This window comes from Argopecten irradians, chromosome 5, assembly GCF_041381155.1.
Source record: "Argopecten irradians isolate NY chromosome 5, Ai_NY, whole genome shotgun sequence".
NCBI classification, from domain to species: domain Eukaryota; kingdom Metazoa; phylum Mollusca; class Bivalvia; order Pectinida; family Pectinidae; genus Argopecten; species Argopecten irradians.
Window position 1 is genome coordinate 32,031,798 of NC_091138.1, and position 10,824 is coordinate 32,042,621.

Genomic DNA, 10,824 nt, shown 5'->3' on the forward strand with positions numbered 1-10,824 from the left:
CATAATTTTAAGAAGAAGGGTGTTCTATGTCTGTTTTCATCAATTTAACCAGACAAACTGTACAGGGTTGATATTACTAAGTAACTCATCCATCCATGAAATTTCATAATGAACAAATCGTAAGTTACGATTGCCTCTGAGCTGTCGTAAGGTACGACATTGTTTTTTTCGTAACTTAAGATACGAAGTTTAGTAAGACAGAAATTGCATGTTTAACTTAAGATAAGGTTACAATAAAATCGTAACTTACGAAGCTTAGTAAAACAGGCCACTGGTCTAGCCTTTGATGTAGAATAGCCTAAATGTGTCTTTAGGGCTGAATGAGTTAATATGTTGCTATTTTCAGGTATTTGGCGGCCTGCTGGTAAATCTTGATTCCATCGCTGATTGGCTGGAGTGGATCAAATGGTTCAGCATTTTCAGATACGGTTTGAACGTATGTATAAAATATAACTCGCTCCACTACTTATACTCTCATTAAATCTCCAACTAGTGCCTGGAAGGAGAGTTCTACTTATCTGACTCACAAATTAAGTCGTCAGAGTCACAATATGGTGTTATTTTTTAATCAGCGGCATCAACATTTGCCTTTTAAGTTTTAGAAGATCTGCCTCTCAAATAGATCTAGTCCGAAAATTGGATTATATTTAACAAACATATTCAGTACCCCAATATGTATATGTGTTGCAGGATTTGACCATGATTGTAGGGTTCAGAGGCTATGGAACTATGTATAGGACATTTGTATTATGCAGTACAGAATGAGTTAAGACTCTTTATCACTCTGATCTTTAACCCGGCCCACCTTGGAATATATTTAGAGAACATTACAAGCACCTCAACATCCATGTATACAAGATTTGTCCTTTGGTTAAGGCTTCATTGGATCAGAAATAAAGTGATGATGAGACCAAAGCTTTGAAAAAGTTTGGCGTTTAGATCTGTTTCTAAAAGAAATATCAGACTGACATTCATCAAATTTACCAAATAATGAAATTCTTTATTATCATCACCCCCTATTTTACACCCTGGTTGTATTTGACCATTGGTCTAAAGATTTAGAGGCTGTGGAAGTAAGGAAATTGAAAGTTATGGATCTAGATTTATTTTTCAAAAACTATTAGGCTGATATTTACCAAGCTTGGAATTATTGTTACAAGACATCATTGAGACCATTAATAAAAGTCTTTATGTTTTGATGTATCTAGAAACTTAAAAAGATTTCTTGATGCTGCAATCAGTAGACAAATAAAGTCATTTTCACTCATTCATTTATTTGCTACAATATAAGGGCAAAAGTGTACTTGCTTATGTTTGTGTATAGTATGCCTTTCCTTCCATCTGTCTTCCTGTCACCAATTAGTCAGTGTGACATTGAGTAAAACTAAGTGACTGTGACCTATATTTTGATTTTGACTTAAATTGCAGAAAAAAATATATGCTCATATGCTTTTACGGGCAAAGATGGAAATGACATGTACACAAAAACAAGATTTGGTTAATACTATCTATTACTCAAGATACTATTACATATGCATATATAGAGTTTTAATTTCAGGTTATGCTCAACCTTTTATCATATTTTAAAAAAAAAAAAAAAATTTATGAAGATTTTTTTTTTTTTTTTTTAATCAAATATGAAATGAAAAAGGGTTGAGCATAACCTATAGAAGTTCTGTCTTAGGTAACAACTAGTATATGCATATGTATGTAACTATGTATCTTGAGTTCTAATAGATAGTATTAATATCAGTGATTCGTGCATCTAATTTTCATTCACAGGCCCTGTTAATCAATGAATTGAAAGATTTGAACCTGTACAACACAACAACTGGATCTATATGGTAAGTTTACATAAAACACAGTAAGATTGTAAATGTACAACACAACAACTGGATCTATATGGTAAGTTTACATAAAACACAGTAAGATTGTGAATGTACAACACAACAACTGGATCTATATGGTAAGTTTACATAAAACACAGTAAGATTGTAAATGTACAACACAACAACTGGATCTATATGGTAAGTTTACATATAACACAGTAAGATTGTAAATGTACAACACAACAACTGGATCTATATGGTAAGTTTACATAAAACACAGTAAGATTGTAAATGTACAACACAAAAACTGGATCTATATGGTAAGTTTACATAAAACACAGTAAGATTGTAAATGTACAACACAAAAACTGGATCTATATGGTAAGTTTACATAAAACACAGTAAGATTGTAAATGTACAACACAACAACTGGATCTATATGGTAAGTTTACATAAAACACAGTAAGATTGTAAATGTACAACACAACAACTGGATCTATATGGTAAGTTTACATAAAACACAGTAAGATTGTAAATGTATAACACAACAACTGGATCTATATGGTAAGTTTACATAAAACACGGTAAGATTGTAAATGTACAACACAACATAACAAACAGGTTGAAGACTGTAGTTTTATAATACCAGGGTATGAGAAGACGGAATATAATTCCGCCAGTTATGTAGAGTAGGAGAACAGGATGAAAATTAGGGATGAAATCTAAAATTTCAAATGTGAATGGAATTTTGAATGAACATATGAAAATTGAGAGTAAAAAAATGTGTGAGTTGAAGGAACAAATGAGAAGAAAGGTGTGATCTGTAGTTTCGTAATTTAGTAAGGAAGCAAATGGGGAAAAAATGAACTTGAGGTTTGTAATATGTGTTGAAGAAACAAATTAAATAAAAACCTTAGTTTTGTCGGAGTACAATATTTTTAGTTCCACAATATGAATAAAAGAATTAGATTAAAAGCTACTGTAACAAAAATGAAAAGATAAATGGGACCCGTGTTTTTGTAACATAAATTGAAGGGAAAAATGGGGAAAATATGCAAATTATAGTTTTGTTATGTGATTTGAAAGAAAAAATTAAAAAATAAAGAGAGTTTTGTAGAACATGTATTAGTAGAAGAAACAACTGAAAAAGAAAGATGTTGTAATATGAGTCATTGGAATAAATGAAAAAATATGCCAGATACTTATTGCTTATAAGAGTAGAAGAAAACAATTCAAAATAAAAATCGAATAATTTAAAATAAAAATGATATATGTACAGTTTTGCAGACAGTAGGATCAGAAATAAACACATATATACAGTCCACCTAAATTCATTCCTAGTATCCATTTGGTTCATTGAATTGTTTCTATTGTACGAGTTATTTCCCTTACTATGAACGGAGACTATCCAGAATACGTCTTACTTTGACCTAGCCAAAGGTTTTCTGTACGATACTCTCACTGTTTCAGACTAGCGAAATTGTATGAACACTTGTCTTTAAATTTCCACATCAAGCAATGTAATTGTATAATTTATGACATTCTGTATCAGGTCTAAACCATTAAGATCCACAAATACATAATTGTACATGTATTCCAAATGAATCTTACGTTTTATGAATGGACATCTCACATTAATAACCAATGTAGCTTTGGATGGAGAATTACTCTGTAATGCTACGTCTTAGAGCAAAATACTTGCATTACATTCCAATTGTTTTGAAATATATATTAAATACTGCTATTCATACATTTGTAAGCTCTGTTCCATACAAAATGTGTACAGTCAATCATGACTTTAAACATCACCCAAGTGACAAAGGTTTGGGCATAAATGACCGTTTGTGACACCCAAGAAAATGGTCTAAATTAACAACGATGGTTTTGCTAGTTTGTGTGATTATTAATTCAGAATTGTACATACAAAAAAAAGCATATTCACAGCTTACCGCTTATCTAAATCCCGCTTAGCCGGTAATTTTACAGGTTTTCGCGATTTTAATAAAAACGAAGAAATCACTGTATAGTTGTTCAATTTCGCAGGTGTAAAGTTTCGCGAATCATATTTTAGAACTTTTTTTGCGGGGCTTACTTTCGCAAATAATATGTATAGCCTTTAAAATCGTTATTCACACGACAGACTCTGATATGTTAAACCATGATGTTGATAAATTCCGCGAGATATTAATTTTTAGGTCATCTGACCCAAAGGGTCAGGATGACCTATAGTCATCATGCACCGTCCGTCGTCGTCCGCCGTCCGCCGTGCGCCGTGCGCCGTGCGTAAACTTTTCATTCAAACAACTTCTTCTCAATAACCGTAAGGCCCAAAGTACTCATATTTGGCCTGTAGCATACTGGGATGAAGGGCTACAAAAGTTGTGTAAATAAATGACCTTGACCTACTTTCAAGGTCACAGGAGTCAAATAGGCTAAAATCTTTGAACGACTTCTTCTAACTAACCAAAAGGTCCAGGGTACTCATATTTGACCTGTAGCATGCTGGGATAAAGGGGTACAAAAGTTGTGAAAATTAATGACCTTGACGTATTGTCAAGGTCACCGGGGGTCAAATAGGCTAAAATCTTTGAACGACTTCTTCTAACTAACAGAAAGATCCAGGGTACTCATATTTGGCCTGTAGCATGCTGGGATGAAGGGCTACCAAAGTTGTGAAAATAAATGACCTTGACCTACTTTGAAGGTCGCAGGGGTCAAATAGGCTAAAATCTTTGAACGACTTCTTCTAACTAACCGAAAGGTCCAGGGTATTCATATTTGGCCTGTAGCATGCTGGGATGAAGGGCTACCAAAGTTGTGAAAGTTGATGAACTTGACCTACTTTCAAGGTCACAGGGGTCAAATTGGCTAAAATCTTTGAACGACTTCTTCTAACTAACCAAAAGGTCCAGGGTACTCATATTTGAACTGTAGCATGCTGGGTTGAAGGGCTACAAAAGTTGTGAAACTTAATGACCTTGACGTATTGTCAAGGTCACCGGGGGTTAAATAGGCTAAAATCTTTGAACGACTTCTTCTAACTAACCAAAAGATCCAGGGTACTCATATTTGGCCTGTAGCATGCTGGGATGAAGAGCTACCAAAGTTGTGAAAATAAATGACCTTGACCTACTTTGAAGGTCGCAGGGGTCAAATAAGCTAAAATCTTTGAACGACTTCTTCTAACTAATCAAAAGGTCCAGGGTACTCATATTTGGCCTGTAGCATGCTGGGATGAAGGGCTACAAAAGTTGTGAAAATAAATGACCTTGACCTACTTTCAAGGTCACAGGAGTCAAATAGGCTAAAATCTTTGAACAACTTCTTCTAACTAAACGAAAGGTCCAGGGTACTCATATTTGGCCTGCAGCATGCTGGGATGAAGGGCTACCAAAGCTGTGAAAATGAATGACCTTGACCTACTTTCAAGGTCATAGGAGTCAAATAGGCTAAATTCTTTGAACGATTTTTGTTAACTAACCCAAAAGTCCAGGATACTCATATTTTGCTAGTGGCATGCTGGGATGAAGGGTTACCATAGTTATAAAAATGAATGACCTTGACCTTCTTTCAAGGTCACAGGGGTCAATTAAGCTAAAATCTTTGAATGACTTTCTCTAACTAACCGAAAGGTTCAGGGTACTCATATTTGGCCTGTAGCATGCTGGGATGAAGGGCTACCAAAGTTGTGAAAATTGATGACCTTGACCTACTTTCAAGGTCACGAGAGTCAAATATTCCAAAATCTTGAATTTTGAACTTCTTCTCAAGTTCTACCAGTATGATTAAGCTGAAACCTGCATGAAATGATCCTGACATGGTCCCGACCAAGTCAGTGTTATTATATATTATGTCGATCCAAAATCCAAGATGGCTGCCACAGATGATCCAAGATGGCTGCCACAGATGCCATCTTGAAAACACATTTGAACTTCTTCTCAAGTTCTACCAGTGCAATTTAACTGAAACTTGAAACATGAAATGCGCCTGATATGATCTTGTCAAAGTGTTGGTGTATCTCTGGTTGATCCCAGATTGAAGATGGCTACCATGACACCATATCTAATTATTTTCCTATACAGCTATTGCCAACATAGTCAGATGACCGTTAAGGCCCTTGGGCCTCTTGTTGCGAATTTGGATGAATCCGCAAAATATCCTTGTGAATATTAACTAAACTATACAGTACATTATTTTTCTGTTTTAATTTTTTTTCGATTCAGTTACATATTATGTATCTCTCTTTTCTTTAATTTACTTTTCTCGTTCGTAGCAACATTTTCTTGGAAACCGCGAAAATATTAACACCACCAAAATAACCGGCGAAACAGTATCACTTACCATTGGTTTTCCTTGGTGTTTCAGTGGCACTGGGATTGAAGAGTTACAGCGACAGGGCATCGGGTTCGAGACCGACTGGGACCTGTACCAGAACTTAGTGGCGCTATTCTGCATAGCGTTCATACTGCTGTTCTTCTCCTACATTCAGCTACTACGAGTGAAAAAGCTTAAATAAATGGATTAGTCATATATCAGTATTGGCATACAGATGGAAGGATTCCAAAGTTTGGCAGGTTTTCTATCTGTAATCAAAGATAGTGAGATGACTCCAAAGTATGGTCGATCCGTGATTCCTAACTATAGCTTGCGACAAGATTCCAAAGTTTGGTAGAATCATAATATGGTATTTCAGATTGCATCATGATCCCAAAGATTCTTGATTCACATCCCAAAATTGTGAGATGTTCCAAAGTTCAGCAGATTCTTGGTCCTTTATTAAGATATTTGCAGTAATTTTGATCTTGCCATGGTCCCAATGTTTTAAAGTACTAGTAGATTACTGGTCCGCAACTACGATTGTGAGATAAATCCACATTGTCTTGGTCTTAATCGAAAACTCAAGGTATGATTCCAGAGGTCAGTGTTTTAAGCATTGAAGTCACTATTTTTTAATTTCATCGGGGTATGAAAGAAATACTGTATGCAAAGTTTTGTGAGAATCCGCTACGCGGCGCGGATTTTCACAAAACTTTGCATACAGTATTTCTTTCATACCCCGATGAAATTAAAAAATAGTGGCTTCATACTTAAAATTAATTTTCTAAGCTACCTTATAAAATGAAATACATTTACACGTACGATTCGATTGATTTTTTGCAAGGGATTATTTTTTCCAAATCAATACGCAACGTCAATGTTTCTATTGTGACGTCACGATAATGTCGGGTTACCGCGACATTCTCGGATTTTTTTTTTCATAGTGGAATGAAAAAAATGAATAGGCCAGTCAGAAAGCCAGAAACAAAGAAAAATTAATCAAACTGTAATGAAAATAGGTTACCATGTATGGTAGCATTAGCTGTTCATCTGCTAAGTGTGTGGAAGCTGTATGTTTGCTTGAACTTGAATATGTTAGCTATAGTTAATCTATATTTAATTACAATTATAAATCTTAATGAATGATTATGGCGGTCGGTATATTTTGGACAAAGAGAGTGCAGATGTAGATGGCAAAGAGAACTGAGGAAGTATTACTCTGAATTTAAACCTATTTACCAATTTAGCACAATATTTCTTCTATTTCCATGTATATCTTGTCTAACAGTATATACTATAATACTGGTACATACAAATGTAAAGTATTAATCTGCTTCTCATATCGCCATTACCTCACGATCATAACACCATTTTCGTGTAGGCACGTCACCATCTAAAGATTCATGTAGTCCTTTTCTGCCTAATATACACATTTATTGTTACGACGTATGTTTGTTAAAAATGACTTTGGCGTTTTCCCGTAAGTAACAAATTTTTCTCCCTGAAATCATGAGACCACAATGAACCCTGGGAGATATTGTTTTTTTCGTTTGTGTGATAACCTTAGTGTTTTTACACAAAAACTGATGATGTCACAATTAAGTCTTGCCCACAAAGCATTTTATAAAGACGAATAGCAAAAGGTGTGGAGTTTAGTACTATGTTGTCACAGTAGAAATGTTTTTTCTATCTTCATGACAAAAATCTGTGATTCTGTTTTAGTATACATTCACGTATCTATTTTAATGTTAACCAATATGTGTCTTCAGTCAACTATTTACTCGTGATTCTTGCCAACATAAGACAATCCGGAGACCAATGGTTGATTGCATAACGTTACGCTCCACTTCCTATCATGTGATACTTATAAGTACTGTTGCGTAACGTTTAGTGAAGACAACCGTGGGTCTACGGCGATGACAGAGTAAATGACAGTGTTCCATTTTATACATAGATCAATGGGAGCTTCTGCCAGGCATGATCAAATTTGTGTGATTTAATACTGCGGCTTATGGAAGAGTTTTGTATTCAAATTAATATTCTTTATTTACCGCCATCATTATCATACATATATAATTATGTGACTGGTCGTAAGGGAATTGGTGACATTGTATCCTAAACATGTTTTTATGCCTGAATTGCCTTTATTTTCAGTCTCAACTCGATGTTGTAAATATTTCTGTTTGTTAATCATTTTATTTTATTCTGATGTTATCTAGCTAGTATTGTTAAGAATATTGTTATATTGTATATTTTCGTGACCTACTCATGTAATCCAGGATCAAGGGAATTCGTTTTTGAACCAACCTTTAACGTTTTATACATTAGCATTATTTTGTGTTCACTATTTAATGTGAGCATCATTTACGTTGTATGTGAAATGTTGCTATGATAATTATGCAGAAAACCCTTGCCAGTATTAAAAGCAACCATCAACACATACCAAACTATCAAAAGGAAGTGATACAGTATCACCAACATAACATATTTGTTACATGTTTATATTTCTTACATTCTTGATAGAGAGTCGATAGATAACGACAGGTATTATTTTTGAAAAATGAGGACTAGGCATACCTGATAATGAAAATTAAGCCTAATCTTTGCTGTAAAATGTATCGATCGATGGTGTTGTTAGCCTTTTCACAAACAAAACACGTTATAGCGTTACTTTAAAGATGCTCCACGGCTGACAAATGGTTTTTTTCTCTATCAAAAACAGGAGCAGACAAATGAGTATATTTCTTCAGTTATAAAAGCTACTTACTTTACACCATTACCACCATTGAAAAGTTTGAGCTTCAAATTTTACTTTAAGTCAAAAATATGAAAAATAATTAATTGCATCCCGAAAAAATTCCGTGATTCAACACCAATTATTGTTCAAATAATGATTTATGCTCTGTCGGCGGTGGAGCATCTTTAAACGTGGAAATTTACGCGAGAGGGAAATTTACGCTATATACATGAGGGACCCGAGCTTTAGCGCGAAAATTTCTCCCGCGCATAATTTTTGGTATATATATGAAATGATGTTAAAAGGTGAACGTGTGTATTTATTGCGAAATAAATAACAGTGAAGTGTTTACCCGTAGTTATAACGAAATAAAACACCTGCCAAAATATTCACATTTACAGTATTTTCATAATCTCAGCTGGTTATCAGAGATATTTTATTGAAATAAGTTTTAACAACTCCTCACAACTTCATTCTACAGATGTGTTGCATTGTAACCGGTACTGCCTATTTGGTTTATCATCTGTTTTAAAGGGATATCAACTGTTGACACGTGCAACTCCCATAAAGACAGATTTATACCTGACGTTTAGTCCTTTGAATACCCAAAGTAGGTTTGAAATGGCTTGGCGGGATATTCATTCTAAAAGCCATTATGTAACGGAAATTTTTAACAAGCCACCATTTGCTAATTTGGTATGCTGGTTATTTGACCACTGGGGCTTGTCAAGACCAGCACGTGCAAGGAAATACAAGCTTAACGGTTTAATGGCTGATGGCAACCATTTCTGGAGTTAGTTTTTAAAATAACCCGTTTACTACCTGGCAGAGAACAGAGGAAACATTTCCTTTAGAGGGCCCAAGGGGAAACTTTATATAACTGTTGGGTTCTTTGTGTGTAAATCTATCTTGTAATTCAATAAAGAGGCGAAGGATTACCGTATTGTTGATAACTCAATAGAAGTCAATATACCGGTAATACAAGAATCAATAATGGTTTTAATATTATTATTTCCCAGTCAGCAAATCTCCGGCCAATACGAGTAAGGTGAGAATTGAAATAAACAATATGTATCAAATCTTGCTATCTATCAAATTCTGTCTCAAGTGTTTTATGGTAAAGAAAATAATATAATTTATCCGTAAAACAGTATGAAACCTTGCTTTCTCGAGGTGTTTCATGGTAAAGAAAATAATTATTTATCCGGAAAAGAGTATGAAACCTTCCTATCATGAGGTGTTTCAAGGTAAACTGTCCAGAAATAGTACGCAACCTTGCTATCTTGAGATTATGGTAAAGCTTTAACTAACCTGCCAACCCGAATCTTTTAGAAAAATGAGTGCCGATGAGTAAAGTCCATATCGTATTAGAGTTATAATACGTTTTAGACTCGTTTAAACAACAGGGTATGTGTACACTCAATGTACGGTTATATCGTCCTTCCAGTACACGTGCTTGTTACGTCGGACCAATTTTCTAGAAATCCAAAAGGACTCAATATGCATCATTTATAGAGGTGCCTTCATCCATATATCTTGTGTAATACAAATAGTGTTCAATATCTTTGTTATATTTCTATATTTTAATCGAGTTATTTTTAATTAAACTAACTGTCATTACCACTATTGACGTGTTGTTGTTTGTGTCCCCAACTTATTACATTTGTGTTAGTGACAGGCTTATTTCTACAATAATAACACGTAATTACTGTTTGAATGGGAATATTGAAGCCCAAACCTTGGCCATATGGGCGGGTTTCTCTTGGAAACGTTCTTGGTCACACTGGTTAGGAAATTTCGGAGAGTATTGTTATATCGGGCGGGGTGTATCTTAAAATGTTTTTCCCTATTCTGGTTGGTATTTATCTAAAATTTTCTACTTTTGTGAAACAGTATTTCTCGGAATCATTATTGTAAATATTTGCTTGAGTATATTTCGGA

At 34.5% G+C, this 10,824-nt stretch overlaps 1 protein-coding gene across 2 annotated transcripts in view; it reads left to right on the plus strand.

The window, feature by feature from the left end:
- The window catches only part of LOC138323551 (broad substrate specificity ATP-binding cassette transporter ABCG2-like), a 33,731-nt gene extending 24,460 nt beyond the window's left edge, over positions 1–9,271 (plus strand). For both annotated transcript variants that reach the window (XM_069268230.1, XM_069268229.1), the window contains 3 exons: positions 347–436; positions 1,783–1,844; positions 6,195–9,271. In XM_069268230.1, the coding sequence (XP_069124331.1) occupies positions 347–436; positions 1,783–1,844; positions 6,195–6,345 (303 nt within the window). In that variant the 3' untranslated portion in view covers positions 6,346–9,271. The remainder of the gene's footprint in view (positions 1–346; positions 437–1,782; positions 1,845–6,194) is intronic.
- The last annotated feature ends 1,553 nt before the right edge of the window (positions 9,272–10,824 follow it).